This window comes from Myotis yumanensis, unplaced genomic scaffold, assembly GCF_028538775.1.
Source record: "Myotis yumanensis isolate MYYU_CA2020_CCGP unplaced genomic scaffold, mMyoYum1.0.hap1 SCAF_12, whole genome shotgun sequence".
Lineage (NCBI taxonomy): Eukaryota > Metazoa > Chordata > Mammalia > Chiroptera > Vespertilionidae > Myotis > Myotis yumanensis.
This window is the reverse complement of record NW_027223763.1, coordinates 5,487,804-5,514,977: the sequence shown is the minus strand read 5'-3', so window position 1 is coordinate 5,514,977 and position 27,174 is coordinate 5,487,804. Positions and strand designations below refer to the sequence as shown.

Sequence of the window (27,174 nt, the reverse complement as noted above, 5' to 3'; positions counted from 1 at the left end):
GCTGATTGCTAACACATGGGCGTCTGCAGGGAGGGGGCTGAGCCAGCCCTTTGAAGCCGAGGGGCTGGTGGCCCCCCTTCCTGTCTCTACAGTCAGGAAATGAAGTCAGAGGCTTATCCGAAGCAGGCCCAGCAGCCAGGCCAGGGGCGAAAAGAGGCTCCAGGGTGGGGGTGGAGGGTAGGGTGTGTGTGTGTGGGGGGGGTGTCCCTGGCTGGGGCTGGCCTGGCCTGCCTCCAGGGCCTTCTTGGGGAGGGATTTGGGAGCCACCCTCAGCCTTGCCACCCTGGGCGCTTGGGCTCTGGCAGGTATGCAGAGGTGGTGGGCATGGCTTGAATGCCATTAGGAGCAGGGCTGCCAGCAAGCCCAGGGCACTCGAGTTAGACAGCACCTGTGCAGTGTGAGGGGGCTGGAGCCAGAAGCCAGGGCCACTTGAGGCCCCCCGGCCCCAGGCACCCCCAGCGTAGAGCTGTCTTAGGGAGTGAGGCGTAGCAGAGAGGGTGCCAACCTCACCCCTGGCTCCCCCCGCAGGAGAAAGAGAAGAAGTACATGCTATCTGTGGACAACCTGAAGCTGCGGGACGTGGAGAAGGGCTTCATGTCGAGCAAGCATATCTTCGCCCTCTTTAACACGGAGCAGAGGTGCCTGCCTTCGCCCCACCAGGGCTGCGGGGCCCTGGACCCTGCAACCCCAAACCACCCCCACTGAGGAGAAGCGGGGTCCACAGATACAAAAAGGAGAGGGACCTGCCCCAAGCCCCACAGCCAGTCATTCATTTGACAAATATTTATGGAGCCCCTACTCTGTGCTGGGCATTGTGTCAAGATCTTCCCACCCGCCACCGCCTCCTCTCTCCCCTCCTCCCTTCCTCTCCCCCTCCTCCCCCGGTCCTCACACACTCGCTCTGTCCGTGCCTGCTCTGCATAAGACACTCTGCTAGGCACTGGGACAAAAGGGAGCCCCAGTCATGCCTTCTCCTGTTGGTAAGTGTCCCAGTCTCTCACCTCCTAACCCAGGGCTCATTCTAATGGGCTCTGTCCTACTCAGAGACAAGGGCTCAGTACAGCTGCCATCGGGGAGTCCCGAGAGTCGGAGAGGGAGCCAGTGGGGCTGAGACCCACGGGAGGGGCTGCGCTGTCACCGATGTCCTTTAGGGAGGCTCGGTCCCTTTCTAAATGAACATATCAGCGCTCATTTCACTGAACCCTCGCGTTACCCCAGGAGGCGGGAATTGTTGTTCACCTGCCTTCCAGATGAGGAAACTGAGGCTTGGAGAGAGGAAGGGACTTGCCCAGGGTCACCCAGCTGGGAAATGAGGAAGCCAGGACTGGGCCCCAGGCATGAGGACCCCAGCCCCTGCAAGCCCCGAACCGCCGGGGTGAATGGGCTTCACCCGTGCCCTCACCGCCCGCCCCATCTTGCAGGAATGTCTACAAAGACTATCGGCAGCTGGAACTGGCCTGTGAGACACAGGAGGAGGTGGATAGCTGGAAGGCCTCCTTCCTGAGGGCTGGCGTGTACCCCGAGCGTGTTGGGGTGAGTGGCAGGGCAGGGAGGGGAAGGGCAAGCTGCTTATAATGGGGAGTCTGGGGCCCCATCCTCAGTGACGCCATGTTCCCGAGCCCTCGCTGAGCTAAAACATAACAGGCATCGCTCCTCTACCTGCCGCCCTCCTCCAATGGCGGGTTTGTGTGTCCCCTCCTCGGCCACAGTCCTGCATCCCCGTCACGTGGTAGTGGTTTCTTGTGACTGCCTTCCCTTCCCCCCTCTTTCACTGTGGCAGTGTCTCCAGCTGCCTTAGAGTTGGGGTACAGTGCCCTGGGCTCACTCAGTCCTTCCCCCTTTCCTCTGTGTGTCTGTCTCGGCTGTGCTCGCTGGCGGTGGCCATGCTGGTGTGGTGACCTCTGTGGTTTTGGTGTGGGCCTCCCAGGACAAGGAGAAAGTGAGTGTGCCCCTCCCTCCCCTTCTGCCATGTGTCTCCAGCCTGGCACGACCTCTGGCCAGGTCTTTAGAATCCCCAAGGGACCTTAGAGATGTCCTTTCCCAGTTTATGGACTGGGAAACGGAGGCAAATTCCAAGCTCTAGAGTCAGAGAGATAAGGTTAAACGAGGGTCTGGGGTCCTGAGGGGCTTTGGGATGGGCGGAGCCCAGAGACCCAGAGCATGTGGGGGAGCTAGTAGTGTCCATGTGTCCAGGCCAATTGCTTCTCTCTGTGCCTCAGTGTTCCAGGTACCACTGGAGGGGAGGGGCTGAGACCTTGGGGAACCTGGAACCTGGCTTTGAGGGTCCAGCCACCCTGATGCCCTCTGTTCCCAATGGTAGGCCAACGAGACGGAGGAGAATGGCTCAGACAACTTCATGCACTCCATGGACCCCCAGCTGGAGCGGCAGGTGGAGACCATCCGGAACCTGGTGGACTCGTACATGGCCATCGTCAACAAGACCGTGCGCGACCTTATGCCTAAGACCATCATGCACCTCATGATTAACAATGTGGGTGCACCACCCCCCGTGGGGGGCGGAGGCCAGGGAGGCGGGCAGCCAGGTTGGCCTGGAGGGAGGGTTAGGTCCACACCAGAACCATGTAGAAAACCATATAATGTGATTCACATACCTAAGTTGTTCCAAACATGCTTGAAAGCTTTTCAAGAGGGGCTAGGAATCTGCATCTTTTGAGAACACCCATATCATGTTTTAAAATACACTATATGCCGAAACCGGTTTGGCTCGGTGGATAGAGCGTCGGCCTGCGGACTGAAGGGTCCCAGGTTCAATTCCGGTCAAGGGCATGTACGTTGGTTGCGGGCACACCCCCAGTAGGGGATGTGCAGGAGGCAGCTGGTCGATGTTTCTCTCTCAACGATGTTTCTAACTCTCTATCCCTCTCTCTTCCTCTCTGTAAAAAATCAATAAAATATATTTAAAAAAAAATACACACTCTATAGAACCATTACCACCTGTGGCTCAGTGAAAAAGTGTAGACCCTGGAGAATTAGAACTGTGTTTGAATCCTGCCACAGATTTGCTGTGTGGCTTTGAGCAATTGAACTACCCTCTCTGAGCCTGTTTCTTTATATGTAAAACTAGAGGCCTGGTACATGAATTCGTGCATGGGTAGGGGCCAATCTGGCCCGGGTGCGGGAGTTTGGCTGGCCTCGCCCCCTGGTCGAACTCCTGGTGGAGGGGACAATTTACATATTAGCTTTTTAAAAAATATATATATTTCATTGTTTTTTTAGAGAGAGGAAGGGAGAGGGATAGAGAGTTAGAAACATCGATGAGAGAGAAACATCGATCAGCTGCCTCCTGCACACCCCCTACTGGGGACGTGCCCACAACTAAGGTACATACCCTTGACTGGAATCGAACCTGGGACCCTTCAGTCCGCAGGCCGACGCTCTATCCACTGAGCCAAACCAGCCAGGGCTACATATTAGCTTTTTATTATATAGAATATGGATAATAATAGAGTTGAGGAGTAAATTAATATAAAGTGCATAGTAACACAGTGCCTGGCATGTAGGAGCTGTTCAACATATATTTGAATAACAAGACACAGGCCTATGGTATAAAAAAGCTCAGCATCTCTCCATGAATATCCCAGAGCCTAGGCAGGTACCCTTCCCCTACGCACCGAGACTCACCTCTCCCCCAGTCCAAGCACATTTATACCTGTTACTCCAGGGCTCAGAAAATTTAAAGCTATCTTCCTTATTTTGGTCCAGTGGAGCATGAAAGTCCTTGGAAAGGGTTTAACCAGCACATTTTACAGATGAGGAAAGTGGGACCGAAAAGTGCTGCGTAAGGGTCTTCCTAGATGTATGATGGTCCCTGAGTGTCCTCCCAGATCTGTGATCTTGAACAGGCCACTTTTCCTCTCTGGATCATCTGTGAAAAGGGCAAGGGACCAGGGCTGGGGGGGCGGGGGTGTCTGGGGAGATCTCAGAGTTTAGGCAGAGCCCCCGACCCCAAAACTTCCAGTCCAGGACACGGTCCTAGCAGGGCCCCACCCCTCTCCTCTCTTCGCCTGCCTGCACACAGACCAAGGAATTCATCTTCTCGGAGCTGTTGGCCAACCTGTACTCGTGCGGGGACCAGAACACACTGATGGAGGAGTCAGCCGAGCAAGCTCAGCGGCGGGATGAGATGCTGCGCATGTACCACGCACTGAAGGAGGCGCTCAGCATCATCGGCGACATCAACACGACCACTGTCAGCACGCCCATGCCGCCGCCCGTGGACGACTCCTGGCTGCAGGTGCAGAGTGTACCGGCTGGACGCAGGTACCAGGGCCGGCCCCCACGGCCCCAAAGCCCCCCAGCCCGGGGCCCGCGGGAGGAGGGCCGGGACCGGGCAGTGGCGCGCCCGCGTCACCGGGGCGGCTCCCACTGGAGCGAGGGGCGGGTCTTAGAGAGGGAGGGGCTTGTCGCGGGGCGGGGCTTGCCGTGGAGCGCTGGCTGCGGGGCGGGGCGGGGCGGGGCGGAGCTGGAACGTGGGAGCCCCTGGGGGCGGGGCTGACGCTTCCGCGACCACCGGGGGCGGGGCTTGCGTGCATGGGCGGGGCCTGCACGGGCTGGGGCGGGGCTTCGGGTGGGGCGGAGCCGCTCATCTCTCGCCTCTTGTCCTCGGCTCCCTTTCGCCCGCAGGTCACCCACGTCCAGCCCCACGCCGCAGCGCCGAGCCCCCGCCGTGCCCCCAGCCCGGCCCGGGTCGCGGGGCCCTGCTCCTGGGCCTCCGCCTGCTGGGTCCGCCCTGGGGGCGGCGCCCCCCGTGCCCTCCAGGCCGGGGGCTTCCCCTGACCCCTTCGGTCCTCCCCCCCAGGTGCCCTCGCGCCCCAACCGTGCCCCGCCCGGGGTCCCCAGGTGAGTAGGGGTTGAAAGCCGCGGAAGAGACCGCCGGGCGGGCGTGGCCGGGAGGGAGATGTGGCTGGATTCTACAGCGTCCGCCCTGGCCGCGAGAGCCGGCCCTCGAGGGTGCCAGAACCCGGAGGTGTGGCCGGGGCCCAGGGCTGGCGGAGCCTGCCCCCTAGGGAGCGCTGAGTCCCGGAGGTGGTCGTTTCTGGGGAGGGGGCGGTGGGGCTCCTCCCACCTGCCCCCTTCTTTCCAGCACTTGCATGGCGCTTCCCTCCTTTTCCACTCTATCTGTCACATACTGCATTCCTCCTTCCTCCCCCTTCTCCATTTGTCCTCCACTTCTCTCACCCAGTCCCCAGTGAGCCTGCCTCAGGTCTGAGGATCTGAACCCAGGTCGTCCTGGAATGTGTAGATGTTGTTCACCTACACGCAGGGCTACCCTGATGTCCCCACCTCCCAGTCCTGACTCTTTTGAGCTGTCCCAGGAGGGTGTCCCGCCTCTGACTCACGGGAGAGAGGCCAGGCTGTGACTGTGACCAGCGAGGTGTGTGATGTGTGTGTGGGCGTGCACACGGGTGTGAGAGTGTGAGAATGGCACCCAGGCCAGAGGTAGGACATGGAGCAGCTGGGAAAGGGCCTGGGAGCCATGGGACAATCTGATGGCTTTCTTCCTTTCCCCTGCCTCTGGCCCTGCCTGTCCTGGGCCAACATGGTGAGTGTGGGACAGGAGTGGGTGAAGGCTGACCCTTTCCCAGAGGTTTTCAGGGAAAAGGATTCTACTTCATCCCTTGGCTTTGCTTCTCGATCCATGACCCTCTTTTAAGGAAGCTCACTCTGATATCTAACAGTCTGCCCTGTTCCCACTGGACATGTTGTTTGAGGAAGCACAAATCAGACCAACAGCGTCTATTTATGTTTCCAGATGGCTGGAGGGTAGGGTCATGGGTCCAGCCTTCATGAGCCCGAAATGCAGCAGCGACGAGGCTTGCTCTATGGTGACCTGTGGTCAAAGCAGATGGGGCAAAGCAGGCAGCACGGTACTGATCAAGAGCAGTTCAGAGGCTCTGGTTCACTCTGGCCTGTAGACAAGTCGTTTTCCCTTCCCAGGCCTCAGTCTCCCTTCGACCAAATGATAATTAACATTCTGCCTTTTCCCCAGGGTTGGTGTGGGGCTCAAGGGAGACAGTGGCTAGAGGAATGCCTCCTGAACCACAAAGGTGGCTCTACGAGCACTTGGCTAACTTCCAACGTGAGTTCAGATTCTTCAGGGTATTTGACATGCCCAGGTCTGTGCTGAGGTCTGACATACGGGAACTTGAAGATTTGGTACCTGCTCTAATTCCCGTTTTGCTAACACGCAGGAAACATTTGGCAGATCACGGTCCTGCCTCAGGGACGAGAGCAGTCTCAGGGACTCTCAGGGCAGCTTGACCTCAGTGAGGTCATGGTGCTGACTGAGATAAGACTCGGGTCGTCAGGGTTGGGAGGCATTTGGGTAGGGAGCGGCAGTGTGGGCAGAGGCTTGGTGTGGGGTGCATTGAGGAGAGCCGCTGGCCGCAGCAGAGTGCAGATAGAACGAGGAAGAATAAGCGAAGGTTGCCCTAGGTACAACGGGGCGGCTTGAAGAACCCTCAGAGTCCACAGAAAAGTTGGACTTGTTAGGACTCAACACGGTGGGCAACAGGGAGCCGTGGAAGGCTCTTGGGCAGAGAAATGACAACTGGACCCTCAGAAAGCAAAACCTATTCCTATGGAGCATTGCAGACGGCCCTCTGAGCACGCCAGGCATGAGTGTGCAGGGAGCTGGTGCACATGCCTCCTGTATGCGGGCGAGCTTCTGTGTTGTGACTCGGGCCACACGCGTGCTTCAGTGTGCCAAGTGGCTGCATGCCCCGGATCCATGCTGCACGTGCCAGCCAGTGCGGGTGCCGGGCAGTGGGAGGTGGGAGAGGTGTATGCGTGTTGTTTGTGGGCATGTGTGTCAGCGTGTGCATGCGGGGCTGTGGGGCCTCACAGCATTGTGTGCACGCCCGTGCGTGTGTGTGAGCGTGTCCGCCACCCCCAGGCCCGCCCTGTCCGTGCGTGTGAACTGCCATGTTGATTTCGTGCTGTCTTTCAGAATCACTATCAGTGACCCCTGAGGAGCGTCAGCCACGGTAGGTACATGCCTCTTGGCCTGCTGCATGAGTGGTGTGTCTGCCCCTGCTGCACCAGCTCCACACTGGGGGGCACACCTAGGACTGCAGAGCCAGGCTCCCGCCCTCTCCCTTCTGCAGCTCCAGACTTATTCTTTCCTCCTTCTGTCCTCACTGCCAGCTGCTCTCTCACCTCCCTTCTCAGCGAGCCTCGGGACTCAGTGCCACTGCCCGGGATCTCCGTGGCTGAGCCTGGGGGGCTCTTGGGACAGGCTCCGCACCCGAGCTGGCAGACGTGGGTGTTCTCCAGTGCGGCCAGAGGGCAGAGAGCTCGTGGCTTAGGGTGTAGGGGCAGGGAGCTTGGGCTCAGGCAGCCTTGGCACTTCACCCTGGGGTGCCATACTCGCTCCCCAGTCTGAGCCGTGCTGCTGGGGCAGGACGGCCAGCTCGCAGCCGTGGAGCAATAGGACCCGAATCCACCAGAGGGCAGAGTCCCACCTCTGTTGTGCCGTGATCTGGGGAGAAGGCTCTGGTTGGTTGATGATTTCTGAAAGCCTCGGGGTCCTATCCACACCATCAGCCCAGAACACACCTCACAGGCGAGGCAGGGTCCCGCAGCCCCTTCCCCTGCCTCCTTGGTGTTGTCACACCTGGGAGTGCACGACTGAAGGCAGCGTTCTCAGCCCCAGGTGCAGCACCCAGCCAGCCCCAGGGCTCACAGACCGGGGCCTGTTGCTCCCAAAGGCGGCCCACACTTTCCAGCCAGGGGGACGGCAGTGTCTGCTGACCTGAGCCGGTCAGCCTCTCTGAGTTCCATCCCGGCTGGGCCGCGGAACTCGCCCAGCGAACCCGCCTGCCACTCTGTCCCTGCCGCTGACTCTCATTCTTCTGCTTTTCCCCAGCAGGAAGGGCCCAGCCTCACCTACGCGACCTGCAGTCCCCCGACCACCTGAGGCTCCCCTCTTAGACTTATAAGCCTGTGGCCACTGGCATGCAGCTGCCTGTCCTCCACTCCCCAGGGTCCCTTCAGAGGACTCCTAAGCTTCCTGCCCACCCGGAGAGGCCTCCAGGGCTCCCTCCAGCCATCCTTTTAGCTTTGCCCTCCTGGTTGAAACAGTGTTCTTTCTCCTGTCTTTTCCATCAGGCCTGGTGGCTGTTGCCTGGGGCTCAGAGCCCCATCCTCCCTGAGGCTAGTGGTGGCCTGGGCCAGTGGGTTGAGGATAGGGAACCACGGGAGGAGGAAGCCAGAAGGGGCTGAGCATGTGTCTGGAGCTATGGGTGCACTGCCTGGTGGTGTGTGAGAGACCAGCGTGCGTGGCGGGGGAGGGCCACCCCAGCCTCCAGCCCAGACCCCACAAAGCTCCGGCCCCGCCCATCTCCAGCTCCTCCCTTCCACCTTCCCTTTCTTGCCTCTCCCCTCTCTTCCAGAATCCTTGCCCACACCTTCGCCTGCATCTTCTTCCCCTGCCCTCCCCTCACACGCCTGCGGACTCAGCTGCCCTTGCCTTACCAGCTCTCTCCCTCCTCTCTCCTGTTCTGTTTCCTCTCCAACTGCCAGCCGATCGGGTCAGGCAAGTCCATCCCGTCCTGAGAGCCCCAGGCCCCCCTTCGACCTCTAACCAGATCCCTCTATTCCTCGGAGACTTCTCTTTCCAAGCCTTCCTGGACGGCTGTTCTGTGACTTGACAGTGGCTCCCCGGCCCCAAAGCCTCCCCCTCCATCTGTGACTTAGTCTGTTGTAGTGGTGAGCTGACACACCCAGCGTGACGTTGGTGAAACTTGTGCCCCTCTGTGGTATTTCTCCTGCTCCGTTCTATAAATAACTATAAATAACCATATATTATACATATATATATATACATGCACACAGATATGGCTGCCACAGTCTCACCTCTAGTGCTGGGAATTACCGTGCTGTCCTTGAGGAGTCTTGTGACCCAACTGTAAGGGAACACAGTCACCCTGACATCCTCCTCCAAAGCGTGCCACCTCCGATGAGCTTCCCTGTCATGCCCACCCAGCCTGTGACAGCCGGCCCCCTCTGCTGCCATCCCACCCCTCCCTCCTCCTGCGCAGGGGTGCTGTATTGGCAGCTGCGTGGTTCTCTGACTGCTACCAGTCTTACTGTCTCTTGGCTGAGAATAAATAAAACCCATTTCTGGACAATGGGGAAAAGTGTGTCCTCTGCTGGCTTGTGTTTGTGGCACTGAGAGAGGTGAAGCTTCAACATTGGGGTGCAGGGGTGGGGGAAGGACCCAGCCATTGCTAGGGTGCTGTCAGGAATGATAAAAACCAGGTCCCCGCTTTCCACGGCTACTGGGAAAGCACCTGGATGTTCGCAGGTCCTCATCCTGTGAATCCTGCTCTGACCACTAGGGGGCAGGAGCACCATCAGCCTGGAGGGAGGATGTGGGGTGTGGGCCGGCAGGGTGGAAGGACTGAACAAACAGGCCACCGGAGGGCAGGGTCATGGAATGGAAAGCAGCTGGCCTGGAAGTCGGCTCTCTCGGGTGCTGGGATGCTGCTTTTCCTCCTCGGGGTTAGATCAGTCTTCTGAGTCTGTCAGCCATTCAGGCCCCTTAGAGCCCTGTGGCTGACCCCGGGGGCCCCCCAGGCTTCACCAAGCAGCATGTGACAGGTCCAGATCTCTAACATCCCCACTGGACATGCTCAGACACCCTGGGGCTCCACACCATGCAGAAGCCTGCCCTCTGCTAGCAGGCCCACTTCCTGTTCGGTACCAGGCACAGAACCCAAGACCCAGTGGCCAGAAACAGAAACACACAAGGCACCTGGCTGGCATGGCTCAGTGACTGAGCATTGACTTATGAACCAGGTCATGGTTCGATTCCTGGTCAGGCCCAGGTTGTGGGCTCCATGCCCAGTGTGGGGCATGCAGGAGGCAGTCGATCAGTGTTTTTCTCATTGATGTTTCTCTCTCTCCCTCTCCCTTCCTCTCTCTGAAATCAGTAAGAACATATTTTAAAAATAAACACACAAGGCAGTATGGCTAAATCCATTTATTCCGAAATAAAACAAATAGAGTCGAATCAACCCCATCCCCGCCTCCTTCCTCTGTCATATGTTATCAATAAATAAGTTTATTCTTGCATTATAATAATAACAGGGGCAGCAGGGATGGGGTGCAGGGACTGGATGGGGAGAGTCCACCCAGTCCCTGCACCCCATCCCTGCCGCCCCTATTATAATTCTCCGGGGGTAGTGTCAAGTTACTAGATCACCATGATCTTCACGCCAGCATCGTTATCGGCCCGGTAGAAGAAGGGGATGCAGGGGTTTCTGCTCAAGCCTGGGTACTCCTGGGGGCTCTGCAGCTCACACAGCAGCTGCATGATCTGCTGTGCGGTGGAGTTCTCAAGTGCAGCAGGGCCCGGCTCCACACCGTCCGCCAGGCTCACCTCGTGAAGATCTTTTGAGAAGGGCAGGGCTCTGAGTGTTGTGAGAGCTCCCCCCGCATCTGCCCACTCACCCTCTCCGAGAGCTCTACTCACCACCTTGGCTATGAGCAGCTCCAGTTGCCTGGGGGGCCGGGGGGGCCGTCGTGGGCTCCCCAGCAGGGTTCTGGGCAGCCCCCAGGAACCTGCCATACCATTCATTACGCTCACCAACCAGGCGCACCACCAGCTCCTGCAGCTCCAGTAGCTTCACCTGGAGAGAGAGGCACTCAGCAGCCACACCCGGCCCTGGCCCCGCCCACAGAGGTGGTCAGGGCCCTACCTTCATTTCCTCCTTGTCCTTAGCCAGCCGGCTGATGTACTCCTCCTTCTCCCGGTGGCGCTCCTTCAGTACTGCCCTCTGATTCTGATACAGGGTGATGTAGTCTCCTGCGAAGAGCGGGGAGGGCAGGCGGGTGGACAGGGCTCGGCTGCTGGGGATCCCCGCCCACCATACAGCGCTCCCTGCCCGGGCCCTGGCCTTGCCGCTCACCAATAGTATCTGTTTCTCCAGACAGTTGAATGCAGCGATGCTCCAGCTCCTCAACTCGCTCCTTCAGATCCACGTTCTCTTGCATGACCTCTGTAAAGCGGCTCTGCAGCCACAAAGCAGGGTCAGGGCTCAGCAGCCACCTGCCCCGCCCGTCCCCACCCGCCCTGGCCAGGGGACACTCGCTCACCTGCAGCTGGTCCATGGCCACCTGGAGGGCCTGGTGGGTCTCCGCAGGCACCCTGTCCCCCTCGGGGCTCGGGGCTGGGACCTCCGCCTCTAGCTTGCGCTGGGATGGGGCTGCCAGCTGCGCCAGGTGCCGGCAGTGTAGCTTTTGCTTCTTCAGCTCCCTGCGCAGCTGTGCCCGTTCTTCCTCAGCACTGGCTAAGGCCGTGTTAAAAAATTCCACCTGCGGGCAAGAGGTGCGTGTGTGCTTTTGCGGGGGAATGCTCAGGACAAGCGGGAGGCACAGAGGCAGAGAGGACCTTCCCATCACAGGGCCTCTGTGGACACATCTGTGGTTCAAGGATGGGGTGGTGTCTGACCGCTGGCTCCCAGGCGAGGTTGGGAATCAAGAGAAGTTAGAGGGTAGAAACCAAGAGGTGACAAGGGTGTCCGGGAGGGGCCTCCGAGGGAGGCAGGAAGGTGGTACAGGAAAAGGCAGGGAGGTCTGCTCACCATGGCCTCTCGGCTACCTAGATCCTCCGGGATGCTCAGCTTTGGTGGCGGAGCCTCCTCCTCCATCTCCTCTCCATCCAGTCCATCGCCTGTTGGAGGCAGCCAAAGGGGCCTCAGACAACCCCACAGGGAAGTGGAGCAGCCCAGAAAGATAGCTCGGGACCCAGCTCTGCCCCGCCTCACTGACCCCAGAGGAAGAGGGTTCACTGTCCCAAAGGTCTCTTCTAACTCAGTTCTTTGCTGCTAAAAGTCCCCCTCGCCCTCGGGCTCTGGCTTCTCCCTCTGGGCGGTTCCAATTACCTTCCCCAGGCAGAGCCATGAGGCTCAGCTGGGCCTGTAGCTGCTGGTTCTGTTGGTTGACAGCTTCCAGGAGCCCCTAAGGGGCCAGGAAAGAGCGTGAGAAGGGACACAAGTTGCAGGCCTTCCCACTCAGGGCTGAGGGGCCCAGCACTCCAACTCCCTCACCTGGGTCTCCTGCAACTCTTGGCGGGCCTTCTTGGCCTCCTCCTGGCTCTGAACTTCCTCTTGCTGCTGCTGCTCCATGAGCTGGGAGTGCACCAGGACCTGCTTCTGCAGGGCCTCCTTGTCAGTGGCCAGCTGCTGGTAGGCGGCCACGTACTGCTGCAGGTAGCTCAGGTACTGGTCCCGCTGCTGCTGCAGACCCTGGGCCTCTTGGCTCTTCAGCTCCACCTGCGGGAAGACCCTGGGTGTGAGGGCAAGTGGTGGCTTCCTTCCCGATTCTGAGGAGATGGGCACAGACCTCCTGCCCAGGCCCTGGCTTCCTCCCTCCAGGGCCTCAGTGACTGCCTCCCTTGTCCAGAGTCCCATGCCGCCTTCACCCAGGCTCATACCTCACAACAACCTGCTTTCTGTTTTCCCTTTAGGCCACAGGCTTGTGGAAAAGCACAGAGCGCCAACCAGTATCTCCTAAGCTGCACACTAAGCGCCTGACACTTTACATGCATGATTCTCGTGTAATCCTCAAACCTCCGTGAGGAAAGTGCTAATCTCCCTTTTAAGTTAAGGAAACTGAGCTTAGAGCTGAGCCGTGAATAGGGACCAGTGGGGCTGAGGTTAGAAGCCAGGGCTGACTGCAAAGAGCCACCCACCATATGCCACGTCTCTTCCCCTCTAAGCGAGCTCAATGCCTCCACTGGAGGAGATGACCTACAGCACAGGGCTACGCACCTGTACAGGTCAGAGGGCAGGGGCAACGCAGTCACAGGCTCTGAAGAACTCTGGGACCGCCTGTCTCTCCAGGTTGGAGCTGCCTCAGTTCTGGCCCCGGCACCCAGCTCATCCTTGCCCAAGTGCCTCCCGCCCCAGAGGCCAGTGCCCGACTCTGAGCCCTTCTCAGCTGGGGCAGCGTTACCGTCTCCTTCAGCTCCCCCAGCTTCTCCTGTAGCTGGCCCAGCTTCTTGGCCAGCTCCTTCTTGACATACTGCTCCGTCTGAAGCGTGCTGGTGATCTCCATATTCTCGTTGGTCTGGACAGAGAGAAGCAATCTGTGGCCACCCAATGCAGCAGGAGACACCAGAATTTGATGTCCACCCCCCCTCCCCACCAGCTCAGAAAAGGGTAGAAGCAGGGAGGGAACCCCCAACTCCCCACTTCCCCACATTCATTGCCATAAGCTCCCTGGGTCACAGGATGCCTTCATAGGCTCCATTTCACGTAAGGACCATACCACCCCATTTTAAAGGCGGGACAACAAAGGCCCAGAGGGGCGAAGTGTCTTGCCCTGCAGGAAAGGACTCGGCAAGGGAGGGGGCAGGCTGGGCGAGCAGGGCTGCGCACCAGCCTGACGAAGCTGTCCTGCAGCTCAGCCAGCTGCTCCTTGAGCTCGCGGTTCTGGGAGAGCGCACGGCTGATGGTGGTGCGGTCGCTCTGCATGTCCTCCAGAATCTGCTTGCGCATCTCCGCCTGCTCTCCCCAGCGCTCGGCCTCCTGCTCCAGCTCCAGCAGTCGCTGCCCCTGCTCCTGATTCAGGCGACTCAAACTTTCATTGTCCTGAATTTGGGCTCGAAGCTGCCCTGTCAGGACCTCCAGTTCCTGCTGTAGCTGCTCCGCTTTGGCTTGTAGCCGCTGTTCTTCCTCCGAGGGCCCTGCCGGGGGCTCCTGGGGTGGGGGGGCAGCTGAGGAGGCAAGCAGACAATAAGGGCCTCTCGCCTCTTGGTCCACAGCTAATTCGGGTTCCTCACCCCAAATCTTGGCTTCCTGCTAGTAATCCCCACTCCTATGATGTTCAATCTTTCAAGACACTTTCAGTAGAGTTCTCTGCATTTTCATGCTCAAGACAACTCTGGGCTGACAGTGGGCACTCCACCCCTTTTTTCAGATGGAAACACTGAGGCTCAGAGAGATTGCAAGACTTGGCAGCTCCTGGTACACACCTCTTTCCCTCTGCACAATGACCTTCCGTCTGCCCCCCTCCTCGGGGGCATTCCAGCCAGCCTCTCCAGCTCCCCGACATGAGTCCTGCTTCCAGGTCACTCCAGCCTCAGCTTACCTATCTGATTCCTCAGTTCGGCCAAGCTGGTCTCCAGCTCCTGCACCTGACCCATGCTCTGCTCCTTCTCCTCCCTCAGCTTGCACACCTGCCCAAAGCACGGAGAGTACGGAGGGAGGGGATGGAGCCATGGCCACGCGACCATCTCCCTCTCTGCCCCCACCTACAAACACACATGTCCAGCCCTGGCTGGTGGTTCAGTTGGACAGAGCATTGTCCCTATGAGCCAAGGTTGTGGGTTCTATCCCCGGTCAGGGCACATATAAGAATCAACCAATTGTGCCTAAATAAGTGAAAATCAATGTTTCTCTCTCTCTCTCAAATTAATAAAATTTTTAAAAATTAAAAAAAGAACACGTTATACATCTACCTGCACACACAAGTGATATGATTCCCATTTCACAGATGCCCAGAAAGAGCAAGTGACCTATCTAAGGTGGGGGCCGAGGTCACAGCTCACCTGCTCTGACATCTGCTGCATCTTCTGTTGCCAGATGGCATTCTCTTCTTTCAGATTCTCTGCATACTGGTCTCTCTCCATCTGTAGCTGCTTCAGCAACTCCTTCAGCTGTTAGGACGGGCGCAGAAGTCAGCTGGGGTCACCTGGAGCCGTTCTCCTTACACCCCTCCCTCTGCAAAGCCTCACCTGCTCCACGTGTGTTTCCAGCTGCGCCCGCTCTTCCAGCGCCTGCTGTAACTGCTCCTTCCTGTCAGGGGTTTCAGACTGACTGGAAAACTGGATGGTGGAAAACGAGGTTAGATCTGGGGAGCCCTGGCGGTTCCACACAATGCTCCCCAAAAGGGTCTGAACAACTCAGGGTCCGCAAAGAACTCTAGCCTCACTTTATTAGTACCACGTCCATAGGTTTATATTTACTCAATACTCATTGTCAGCTATTCAGTGAGTGTTCCAAGTCCTCCCAACCTTTCCGCCAGATTCAGCCCTCCCAATCTGGTGTGCCTATTACAGCTGTGTCGTCTTGGGGTTCATTCACATATGGTTCTGCGACTTATTTTCACTTTGCTGCGTACAAGATATATTTCATTGTGTAATGGCTGCACAGTAGTCCAACATATGAATACAGCATACGTTCGTGCCCTTCCTGGGGGCCTTTCAGATGGCTGTAGTGAGTGAGATTACACACCGGTGCTGGCCCTCAAAATGGAGTGGTTGGGTCAAAAGTAGGAGCAGCCATCTGAACCTCAGAGCACCCTGAGGCTCTAACGGACCTATCCCCAGCCGGCCACTTGTTAGACTGCCTATCTCGGGAATAGCAGTCTGCTTGCTGCCCAGGCTGGACCAAATTTGGAGACTGGTGTTTCACTCTGGGGTCCCTGACAACCAGGTCACATCCAGGAGACAGCAATCAGGAGGGTGTTTAGCTCAGAAAAGATCTGAGGAAAGACGGGGACTCACACACCCCCCCTTTCAAAGTGTCTGCAGGTCTGTCTTGAGTCTTTTCCCGGGTTGCTCCGGAGGGCAGACAGACCCAGGGGAAGGAAGTTAGCTCCATGAAGGCAGAGTATTGCTCAGTGTGGAGAAACTGAAGAGGAGCGCTCTCTGACCCGGGCACCCTGACTACCTGGTGGCTCGGTCCCCCAAGAGGGAGAAAACAGACTCGGGGGGCAGCCTGATCAATGTCGTCTATAAAACAATGGTTTTCAATCAGGATGCTTTTAAAAACAAAAACGAAACATCCCTAAACCTTAGATTCTGATTCCACAGTTCAGGGCAGGGCCCCAAGCTGTAGATTGTTATCAAAATCTAGAGCAGTGATGGCGAACCTTTTGAGCTCGGCGTGTCAGCATTTTGAAAAACCCTAACTTAACTCTGGTGCCGTGTCACATATAGAAATTTTTTGATATTTGCAACCATAGTAAAACCAAGATTTATATTTTTGATATTTATTTTATAGATTTAAATGCCATTTAACAAATAAAAATCAACCAAAAAAATGAGTTCGAGTGTCACCTCTGACACGGGTGTCATAGGTTCGCCATCACTGGTCTAGAGGATTCTATGGCAGGACCAGAACAAGGATCCAAGTTTTCCAGCTCCTGGCTGGGGTCACCCACAACCACCGCAGAGGCCCCAGCTGGAGGGGGCGGGGACTCCCTGGGCCCAGTCCCTCACTTGTTGCAGCAGCAGCTCTGACATCTCCAGCTTCTTTTGCAGCTCCTCCACCCTGAGCTGCGAGGCCTCTTTGTCGGTCACCAAGACCCGAAGCTTCTCCTGCAGTTCCGAGTTCTCCTGCTTCAGGTCTTCATTCGTTTTGCTGTGGCCAGAGGCAGTGGAGAAAGGCATGAATAAAGAACAGCAAGGATCACTGTGGTAATCAACCCACCGCCCTCACCACAGAGCCGCAGACTAGTGGCATGGGAAGGGACCCCGGGATCAAAAGTCACAATGGCCGGCCAGAGAAAAGGACATGAGTTGCATGAGGTTAAACACTGAGTCAGCACAGCAAGGACTAGAGCAGGCTGCACGTGTCCAACCTGGACAGCCTCCTCGCTGTGCTACTTGTGTCCCTCCCGCTTCCCAGCACACCACCTGGCCCAGGCCCCCCCGCACCCCCCTCCCCCGCCCCATCCTACTTGTTCTTGTATAACTCCAGCTTTAGGGCGTCACGGTTTTTGGTGAGTTCTTTGTTGTGCTGCAAACATAGAAAGGTGAGGTCAGGTGGGCTGGCAGACGAAGAGTAACAGCAACTTTCTCACATGGAGTCGCACTACATTTCTCCAAAGCTCTTCCAAGCCCATGTTCTCATTGGCTTAGTGAGAACTTGGTGAGGGTGGACGAAGCAGGCAGAGTGTCACAGCTGGCTGCCAGGCCCGGAGAGCGGGTAGTGCTGCTAGTACTACCAGCCTTGCCACGTTGAACCCTACTGAGCACTTTACCCAGCGCTGTGCTAAACTTTGAATCCTCACAATCACCATAGGCAACAGTTACTATTATTGTTCACATTTTACAGGTGAGCAACACAGAGCATTAGAGGTTAATCCACTTGCCTAAAATCACTTAGAATTATGGCTGAACACTCAGGTCTGGGGTGGGGGCACATTATGGGGGGGGTTAAATTTTTATTGTAATCTTTCATATTTTTAATGGATGATACTGACTCAGCCCCAAACGCAAAAGGCACAGAAGTGACATGTCTCCCAGCCACCCTGTTCCTCTCCCTCTGGGATTGTATAAGTCCTTTCAGACATGACTTACATCACACACACACTTCTCCCCTTTCTACACACAGGATAACATATTAAAAATACTGTTCTGTGCCTAGGACCTGGCCAAGGCCCACTGCCAGTTAAGGGCAGGGCTGGCACATAGGCTCTGGGCTCCAAATCCAGTGCTCGCTCTGGACAGTACACTCCCAACCACCACAGCAACCAGCTCATCCACTGGCTGCTTCTAACCACCCACACAACTGAAAGCAGTGGAAACGGCCCGGCTGCCTGCGGGCAGCTCCCTCCATGCCACAGAAGGGACCTTAGGCCCTGGCCAGGGTGGCTCAGTTGGCTGGAACACCGTCCTGGGCACAGAGGGCTGCGGGCTTGATTCCTGGTCAGGACACATACCCAGGTTGCGGGTTTGATCCCTTAGTCAGGCACATACATAGAAGGCAACCAATCAATGTTTCTCTCCCTCTCCCTTCCCCTCTCTCTAAAATAAATTAGAAAACATATCCTTGGGTGAGGACTAAAGTAAAAGAAAAAAAGAACTTTTTTTTTTTAAAAAGGGAACTTGAGGCTCACTCCCGCCTCGGAGAAGCTGCGCCTCCAGTGGTTGGGTGGGCGGCTGGGCTCACCCTGTCCGCCTGCTTCTGCTGCGTGGAGACGGCACACAGCGTCCGCTCCAGATCTCCGACGCGCTGCTGGGAAGACTGCAGGAGACCAGCGAGATCCTCCGCCTCTCCTGGAAGGACAGACACCATGTCCAAAGAAGGATGGCCCCTCAAGGCCTGCCCGTGTGCTGGGCTGAAGCAGGAAGCAGGACAGGGCGAGGATTCCCACCTGTTTTTTGCCTGGCTGCCTGCTGAGTATGGGCCAGCGCGGTCTGTAATTCTGTCTTCTCGGACACGAGGATCCCTATGGTCTGGATATGAACCTTTGGGAGAAAAGCCAAACCAGTGCTGAGAAAGAGGGACACACACACCTGGGGCGCATGGGGGACACGTCCGCCTGGCTCACCTGCAGCTGCTCTCTCAGGGCCCCTTGTTCCTTCGCAAGCTTTTGCTTATATTCCTGCTTCTCCTGCGGGGAGAGAGGAAACACCTCTGAGGAATGAAACAGCAAAGAACATGCCCCAGGTGCCACCGATGGCCCAGGACAAGCCCACCAATGAGGCCAGGCTGGTAGGGGCAGGAGTGGGGGAGGGAGGGGAGGGTCTGGGACGGGAGGGGTGGGCCCTATATTTTTCCAGGCTGAGTCCTCCTCCGAGTCCCTCAGCCGTGTAATGAGAAGACAAAGAAATCACATTACTTTTTCTAGTTGATCTGCAATTTCCTGGTTCTGCCGTTTCTGTGGAAAGAGTCAAAGGAAGGTGACCGAGGCTGCCCCTTTACTATGCTCCCCGGACCAAGGAGGGATGGACAGGGACCAGGAATGGCTTTTAAAGGGAGATGTCAAAGCTCCCAAGCAGAGGGACTTGGGGTCTAGGTGGTTTGCTCCCTGGATCCCTGAGGACACCGACATAAAGCTCTAGCCACGGGCTTTGAGAGGGAAAGACCCCCTGCCAGCTCGTAGTGTGGACAGGGGCATTCACTCATTCACTCACTCACTCAACGAATATTCCTGAGCACACACCACGGACAGGCTCCGTCCTCAATAGCAGATATAGGAATGGAAAGGACCTTTCCATCTTGGGTTTTTTGAGCTAAACGGGACTTTAGATACCCTCTACTTCTACACCCGCAGGACCCTGAAGTCGAGAGAGAAGTGACTTGTTCAAGGTCAAAGACAGAGCAAATTAGGGGCAGAGTCAGGGCCAGGACACAACAGTCAAGCTAGTTCTTTCCCTAAATAGTGTCCCCAGGGCAAGTGTGGAGAAGGCTTGACAAGCAGGGGTGTACGGAGGACAGAGAGCAGGCAGAGAGGGCAGCCACAGAAAGAGCCATGCCACATGCTCCGCACCCTGGGGTCCCTCCAGCTGAGGCCTAGGCCCCCCGGCACCCCATTCTCCCTTGGCACTAGGGCTCCCGGCCCCTTTCTTCAGAGCCCCAGATTGGCAGCGTGGAATCAGGGGACCCCACTGGACTCTTACCAATTCCTCTATCTCGCTACTGAGTTGTTTGTTTGTTAGATTGCTGGAATCCAGGGCTAGAGATAGTTCTTGGTACCGGCTCTGAGGCGCATGCAGAGAGGAGGAGTTGGAGGAGGGTGGGGGGAGAGGTAAAGAGAGCAATCATTAGGGCTGGGGGTATCCGGGCGGTCTCAGCTGGCAGCAGGGCACCCAGCCCCCTCCGTTGGGGTCCGGAGGCTGGCCTTCAGGGTCACTGGGCCACAGTCCAGGGCCACTCACCTCCAGAGCCTTTATATTAGCAGAAGATGCTAGTCCCTCCCCGTTGACGAAGGATGCAGACTAGGAGAGATGAAAGAGCTCGCATGGAGATGCTCTGTCCCTCTTCATGCCTAAGCCTCCGACTTCGTTTTCCCCAGCAACTGGCAAAATTTTCTTTTCTGCCTTCTAAGCTGGCCCCCTCCTCTCATAATCCCTTTGTGCCAACCTCTCCTGGTTCTTCTCTCCCCCTCAACCCACCCGTCCCAAGCAGCTCTCCTCCTGCGCTGCCTGCAGCGGGATAAAAGGATGCAACTGATCTCCTGGTCCCACTCCTTCATCTGCACAGCTTCAGAGAAGAGGCCCAGCGAAGGAACGACTAGCTCAATCTCACCCGGCCGAGTGCCTGCTCCCAGCATCTCCCCTCCCTCTTGGGAACCTCTGCCTCAATTTCTATCGCAGTTTCTCCTCCCCGTTCCAGCTCCCTCTGGGCTCCCAGTTCTGGGGTACCTCACATACGAGACCGTTGAGCTGCTGGGAAAGCTGACGCAGGCTCTCGGTAGAAGAGAATCTGGGGGTGAACACAGGAGTCAGGGGTGCAGGAGGCTCGATGGTAAAGAAGGGGCCATGGGCAGTGGCCTGCCCCGACTCCCTCCGCCTAGCAACTGCTGCCCCCACAGGAGACACTCACGTGCTTTCAGACAGGACAAAAGGAACATTTTCAGGATCATAATTCTGTTTGGGAAGAAACGCATGAGGTGAGAATAAGCCAGGGGTGAGGTGAGCCAAGCTCATTCTGACAACCTTCCAGCTCCCCAAACTGAAGGGAAAATCTGGCCTTGCCCACCCCCCTTCCCCCCGCCCCGGCCCCCGGTCCTCAGGAAGGGCTGGTTCCTGGAACCAAGCCGCCTGAAGAAAGGAGGGAATCCACGAGGGCCAGTCCTCTGGGAAGGAAGAGGGGTGAACGCAGAGGGGCAGCGGGCAGAGGGGGAAGAGGCACAAACCTGAGCAGATGAAGCAGCACTGGGGGAAAGGACACCGCCAGGTGACATGGTGTCATCAGGGGGCAGGGCCGCAGGGGCCGGGTGGTCTTTGGGCGCCTATCACAGAAAAGAGCAGGGGGTTAGGGGGCATGCGGGAAAGGCTTCTCGCTGCCATGGATGCAGGGGTGCGGAGCAGGTAGGACAGGTGTTGCTGCAATGGAGTGACAGTCACACATGCTGGGAGCCACTCTGGGGTGTGGCCAGGGCTCGCCCAGGGCTCGGGCCACTCTGCAGCCTTCTGGCCGGCCAGAGCTCAAAGCAGGACTGCAAGACGTTCAAGAAGAACACAGAGGCCTTGTTCCCCGGAGCGCAGCAAGACAGTACCAGGCTCTGACCTGTGGCAGCCACAGCAGGTGGAAGGAAGGTGTGCCAATCAGGGAGGAGGGAAAGCCTGCCCGTGCCTCAGTGACCCCCACCCTGGTCCTTGCTGGGCAGAGGGCACAGTGATGAAGCGGCGGATCAACAGCTGGTCAACACCGCTTTCCTCTCTCACTCTCCTCCCCGCCCTCCCCTCCTCCCACCAGCCACTGGCTGCGTTTGCCCGGCTGAGGTCTTTTCTGGGAATGAAGCTTTCCAGCTAGAGGCCTCTCCCTGCTCCTGGGGGTAGAAAGTAAACCCACCCCAACCTCCTAGCTCCAACACAACTACCCAACCAAGAAGCCACCTGAGAAAGCAGAGGTAAGACATCCACCGGTGGACGGGCTTCCTGAACAGCAATCCTGGATTGACCAGGAGCCATGGAGAAGCCGCTCTCTTCCCCAACCGGCCCCACCTGCCTGGCCAGAGCCCCACCCGCCTCTCTCCGGGCTCAGGCCCGACACTTGGTCCCAGACTCTGGCTCTAGAGAGCTAAGAGGCCAGATGGGCAAAGAGACAGGAAGATGGGTGACAAGCTGAAGCTTGAGGAAGGACAGTGCTAGGGAGCCATGAGCTGTCCAGCCAAGCTGGGTCCCAGAGGAAGAGGCTGCACCTCTGGGGGGGGGGGGGGGGGGGGGCGGTTGTGCCTGCTCTTTGGATACCTCAGCTCTGGCCTCTGAAAGTCCCAACCTGCCACCCTCCTTAGAGCAAGTGCTGCAGAACCTGGAGGAGTTGCGGTGGAGTTGAGTTATTTGCATTACTGTCCACTCTGTGACCTTTGGCCCTGGAACCTGGTGTTGCCTTGCCAACCTGTACAACTGACTCTAATATGTAAGAACAGGGGTTCTGAGCTGACCGGACAGAAGACTTTGGGGGAGGTGGGCACCCTCCCAGCCATGGGCCCCAGCAAGCTCTAGGTCCCTCCTGGCATCTTGGATTCCCACTCATCCCTAGCATTAGACACAAAAAAGCTCAGAGGAGAAAAAGTACTTTTCTAAAGACTTAAATATATACAACATGACTATTTGTGAGCAACCAAGTTATTTCAAAATTTTAAGTCTTATAGCTAAGTATGGAGTTATAAGTCCGTACTTATAAAGAATATGCTCAGTTGGTTGGGCATCGTCCCATGCACTGAAGGGTTGTGGGTTCGATCCCGGTCAGGGCACATGCCCAGGTTTTGGGCTCGATCTCCAGTGGGGGGCATGCAGGAGGCAGCCGATGGGTATTTGGCTCTCACATAGATGTTTTTCTCTCTCCCCCTCCCTTCTTCTGTCTAAAAATCAATTTTTAAAAAAGAGAAACAAACACATTATCTACTCCCCTCAAACGTTCCATTCCATTAAAAAAAATTTTTTTTTCTCCATTATTCCCCATTTCTGGAAATGCTGTATTTCTGCCCAGATACTGCAATCACAGGCCTGCATTACTGCAGCAGAAAACTTAAGTGGGAAACAGTTATTGATAAAGAGAGGATTTAAAAACAAGAAGCCCCAGTTGGTTTGGCTCAGTGGATAGAGCGTTGGCCTGTGGACTGAAGAGATTCCGGTCAAGGGCACATGCCCGGGTTTCAGGCTCGATAACCTATTAGGGGGCGTGCGGGAGGCAGCCAATTAATGATTCTCTTTCATCATCGATGTTTCTTTCTATCTCCCTCTCCCTTCCTCTCTGAAATCGATAAAGGTATTTAAAAAACACACACCAAAAAAAAAAAAGCAAGAAGGGACTATGGGAATCTGCATCCTCATTTCCAGAAGGACAGCAGGATGTGGGCACAGACCATGTGGATCCCAGCTTCAGGATTCCTTTAGGCCTGTGTGCCCTCCCCATGCCACTCGGGCTGACAAGGTGAGTCACAGCACCTGGAGAGACCTGACCAACTGGGCGTGAGTCGTCCTGATGACTGAATACTCTACCGCCAGCCAGCAGGGCGAGTCCCAGCCCTCCACCCCACGCTCCCTCCAACAGGATCCGGCCCCATTTCAGCCCTCCTCCTCTGGCCTGGCAGAGGTCCCCCAAGGAAGTCAATTAAGGAGGAAGTGCCAGCATCACACCCGGAGGACGTCATCTCCTGGCTCCCCGCCTTTCTGGAACGTGCTCTGTGCGCTCATAATCCCGGCCGTTACCTGTACCACACCCTGGGCCAGGAACTCCCATTTTCCCTTCTCCATATGGATGGATGTGACCCACCTCTGGATCTTCAAACCAGACTCAAATGCCACCCCCTCCAGCCTCAAGTCCATTTAAAACCAACTTCTTCTCAGCTGAGCATGTGGAATGTTGCCTCCCTCAGCGGGCATTCTACCTGGTTCCTCCCCTATCTTCTCCGGGGCCCACTGAATATGGTTGTGTCCATATTTGATTTTTACTCCCTTTCTCTTAACCCTAGATAGCTGACTCTCAAACCAAAATTAATCTACTGGAAAAATTACAAACTGCTCTGCAGTCTATTGCACTTTTGGGAACAGAGGCCCACAGGGCAAGACCTGAAGGTTTGGTTTTATTTAACCTCTTAGTCTGAAAGCACCACTGGCCATTCAAAAACTTGAAGTTCAAAAAACTCAAAACCCACACACCTGTTCTGGAAGCTATTCCCAAATTACCTTTAACCTTCAAGGTGCATCTCACCTGCTCCAAGATGATAAAAGAGGTGGGGGAAGAAAACAAACCCAATCAACCAAGCAGGTGAAAAAGCAGACATGAACAGGCCTCGGGTTAATGAGAGCAAAATAAAAATAAGCCAGAGATTAAAGAACCCCCCAAACCAGAGACGCCTTGGGGACATGCACAGCCGGGAGAGAACAAGCCAGAGAGGGGTCTCAGCACTGCCTCACCTTCCAATCGTCCAATGGGGAGAGCGCTACCCCATTGGAATGGTTAAGGTCGGACACCAACACCTTCAGAATATCCTGAATCTACAGGAAGCGAAAAGGCAAAAACAAGGGCAGGGGGAGAAAGAGAAAAGTGGCTTAGAGAGAGGCAAGAGAGTCAGGGAAGGAAGAAGAGATGGGTTCGGGGAGATTAAATGCTACAGAAAGAGAAGGGGATCAATACCATGGCCGGCGCCATCTTTCCAAACAGACACTTGCTGCCTTGCCACAGGCAGAAATCAACGCACATGAACAGATGGAACAGCCCCCTGAGCGAGGCAGGCACACAGAGCGGAGTCACCTGACCAGTGCAGCTCTGAATACGCCCATCACACCCTCTCCTCAGGCCCAGGATGTGAGGGCTCCAGACCCCCACCTCCACTTTAAAAACCAGGCTTCCAAGTAAAGGGTTGCTTGAACAAAAGGGATTACAGCTAAAAATAAGTTTGAAAGACACTAATCTGATCCAATATCATCTCACAAATGAGGAAACTGAGGCCAGGTGGAGGAAGTGATTTTCCTGAGGCCGCCCAGAGATGGCTCTCCTCACCGTACCCTGGGGCTCTCCTCACTGTACCCTGGGTCTCCTCACCGTATCCTGGGGCTCTTTTGCTGGCTGTTCTCACAGCCTGGCTTCCCCTGGAGACTGGGGATGAGAAAAACCACCAGATAAGCAGGACCAGTAGCAACTACCCTTTATTGGATCTTTACCCCACACCAGGCCCTGTATTAAGGGATTAATATAAAAACAACAATGTCATTTAAGCTTCATAAATGTAAGTCAATATTACCCTGATTTTACTGATGTGGAAACACAGGCCCAAATAGCTTAAACAATTTGCCCCAAACCATATTCCTAGCAGAGGGAGGGGGAGAATTAAGAATTCAAGGCCGGCCATAGTGGCTCAGTTGGTTGAGCATCATCCTGTGCAATGGAAGCTTGCAAGTTCCATTCCTGCTCAGGACATATACCTGGGTTGCAGGTTCGATCCCTGATTGGGGCACATACAGAAGGCAACCAACAGATGTTTCTCTCTCTCTCCCTTCCTTGCGCTAAGCATGTCCTCGGGTGAAAATTTTTAAAAAGGGGGGTGGACAAAGGGGAAAAAATGGGGGACATCTGTAATACCCTCAACAATAAAAATTAATTTAAAAATAAAAAGAATTCAAACTCAGAATTCTTAACCAGTACTAGATACTCCTTCCACAATCTTTAACCTCTACCCTCTACTGCCCCCTAAGCACCCTACCCCCGGAAGCCAAGACTCACATCCTCAGGCGAGTGACCATCAGCAGTGGTTGTCTCGGGGCTACTGCCATTTTTAACCTTCTTTTTCTTCTTAGCTCCTGACGGAGCACCAATGCCTCGCTGCTGCTGGAATTCTCTCAACTGCAAAAAGGAAAAGCGGTGAGACTCATGACAGCTACAAACCCCTGGATTTACATCTCACAGTTTAAAAAATACTCATATTCGCCATCTGACTTAATGCCACAACAACCCTACAAGGTGTTGCAATTCCTCTCTAATGACTGAAGAAATGGACTGATAACAAAGCTTTTTTAAAAAAAGGCAGTAATAGCATTTAAACTAAGTCTTCTGACTCTGAGTTACACCATAAATCAGTAGCTGCCAGGGGACAAAACCAGAGGTAGAAGGGGTTAACGTTTAAGGATCAGACATAAGGTCCCTCTTCATACATCTGTTGGAGATGTACACCACTGCTTCTCAAACTTTTGCATCAGTGTAGCTTAATGGCAGAAGGCAGTGAAGGCGCACCCCTAGAGAATCTGGGATGGTAACAGAAATAAGACAACCCAAGCACCATTTCAGAGAAGTCTATTATAATCTTACAAATATACGTAAATGTCATCCCTAAGTATTCTATATATATAAAAGCCAAAGCAACCGAACAAACCAGTCGACCAGTCACTATGACACACACTGACCACCAGGGGGAAGACACTTCATGCAGGAGCTGCCCCCTGGTAGTCAGTGGGCTCCCACAGCCAACCTCCCACAGTCCCTCCCCCTGCTAGCTGGCCAACCTCCCATAGCCCTGATTGGCCCTGATTGCCGGCCAGGCTGAGGGACCCCATGCGTGCACGAATTCGTGCACTGGGCCTCTAGTATTAAGATAAAAGGCTTTTCCTCTCTCAAGAGAATCCAGCAAAACTGGTGCTATTTCTCCTGCGGCACTCAGAGCACTCCATGTTGAGATGAGGCTTGGGAAAGCTTCCCAGCTGTGAAGTGCATGCTCCGCAGAGGATAAGCAGATCTCACTCCGAAGAGCACTGACTGCGGGCCAATCTGATTCCAGAATCATAGGGAATTAGAACATGAGTTACGAGAATTCAGATGAAAAATTTCAAAGTCTCTCTGGAGAGTAGGAACCTGGGAGAAAACCAAACTAAACAAAACACATTCTCCCCATCGACACCCAGAGATATATGGTCAACGTTTCGAGCTCACCAGTGCAATGCAGGCTTTTCACGCTATCAATGTCTATGGATGACGTACAGTCTGGAGTAAGGGAGCCTGAAACCTCTCTGACCTAAGTCCCATAGTCCCGAGTCCCCTTGAAGCTGGAAATTTGGGCCGTGACCAGAGAACCGGAAAGGGGATGAAAACACTAGGAGACTGGGTCGTCACATCAAACACGGGGCTTAGGGCGATAATGACAGTTTCCAGGGGGATTGTGACATAACTACATTCCACTCCTCCCAACCGACGCCCGAGTCGCCGCTCCGCGCTGGGGGAAGGGAGCGCCGGGCCCGGATCCGGGTCCCTGGAGATAGCAAGCCCTGGGAGCCCAGGGAGCCCAGGAGGTCCGGTTCTGGGCGGCAGGAGGCGAGGGCCGAGCCTGGAGCCGGGAACCTCGGGGGTCACCAGCCCAAAGTCACCCGGGGCAGACAAGCGAGGGCGGGAGCTGGGCTGCCGGGGGTGGGGGGGCGGGGCTGGTGAGAAGACTTTCGGGGGGACGCTTGGGGCGCTCGGGGTCTAGCCCCGTGTGCCTCTAGAGGCAGCACAGACCCTGACCACGGTCCGGCCATCAAGGGACCTTGGGCTAAGTCGGGGAGCCGCGACTCGGCGCCTTTTACCTTTTTCCTGGCCTCCGCCAATTTTTTCTGTCGGACTTCTTCCGACATCTCGGGAAGGGGAGGGAGACGGGGGGGCCACATCACCGCGATCCCGGAAACCACCTCGGAATTGCTTCCGGCAGCCACCGCGCATCTTGGCGATTGAAGCTAAAAAGGAGGGATCAGAGCGATTATAGGCAGCAGCTGCGTGG

General features: G+C 56.0%; 2 protein-coding genes across 13 annotated transcripts in view; one reads left to right on the top strand and one right to left on the bottom strand.

The window, feature by feature from the left end:
* DNM1 (dynamin 1) overlaps positions 1-9,164 on the top strand; it is a 44,466-nt gene extending 35,302 nt beyond the window's left edge. For 2 of the 11 annotated variants that reach the window (XM_070430572.1, XM_070430569.1), the window contains exons 16-23: positions 529-638; positions 1,422-1,533; positions 1,928-1,939; positions 2,321-2,491; positions 4,040-4,281; positions 4,645-4,860; positions 6,971-7,007; positions 8,545-9,164. In XM_070430572.1, coding sequence (XP_070286673.1) covers positions 529-638; positions 1,422-1,533; positions 1,928-1,939; positions 2,321-2,491; positions 4,040-4,281; positions 4,645-4,860; positions 6,971-6,992 — 885 coding nt within the window. In that variant the 3' untranslated portion in view covers positions 6,993-7,007; positions 8,545-9,164. Of the gene's footprint in view, positions 1-528; positions 639-1,421; positions 1,534-1,927; positions 1,940-2,320; positions 2,492-4,039; positions 4,282-4,644; positions 4,861-6,970; positions 7,008-7,888 lie in introns of those variants that run through there. The other 9 variants (XM_070430567.1, XM_070430566.1, XM_070430565.1 and 6 more) reach the window with 7 other exon arrangements.
* Positions 9,165-9,991: 827 nt separating this feature from the next.
* Positions 9,992-27,088, bottom strand: GOLGA2 (golgin A2). 2 transcript variants are annotated; one of them, XM_070430562.1, is made up of 27 exons: positions 26,984-27,088; positions 25,155-25,274; positions 23,849-23,929; positions 20,620-20,715; positions 20,307-20,350; positions 20,126-20,186; positions 19,640-19,699; positions 19,382-19,462; positions 18,601-18,639; positions 18,310-18,372; positions 18,133-18,226; positions 17,928-18,034; positions 16,714-16,772; positions 16,253-16,394; positions 14,765-14,854; positions 14,579-14,686; positions 14,119-14,206; positions 13,407-13,744; positions 12,982-13,095; positions 12,075-12,299; positions 11,910-11,985; positions 11,610-11,698; positions 11,122-11,340; positions 10,935-11,037; positions 10,725-10,831; positions 10,499-10,655; positions 9,992-10,416 (listed from the first exon to the last, which is right to left on the bottom strand). In XM_070430562.1, exons 1-27 carry the CDS (start codon positions 27,062-27,064, stop codon positions 10,220-10,222), a joined length of 3,039 nt encoding a protein of 1,012 aa, XP_070286663.1. In that variant the 5' UTR covers positions 27,065-27,088; the 3' UTR covers positions 9,992-10,219. The 2 variants fall into 2 exon arrangements, with proteins under 2 accessions (XP_070286663.1, XP_070286664.1); XM_070430563.1 differs by lacking the exon at positions 23,849-23,929.
* Between the last annotated feature and the right edge of the window lie 86 nt (positions 27,089-27,174).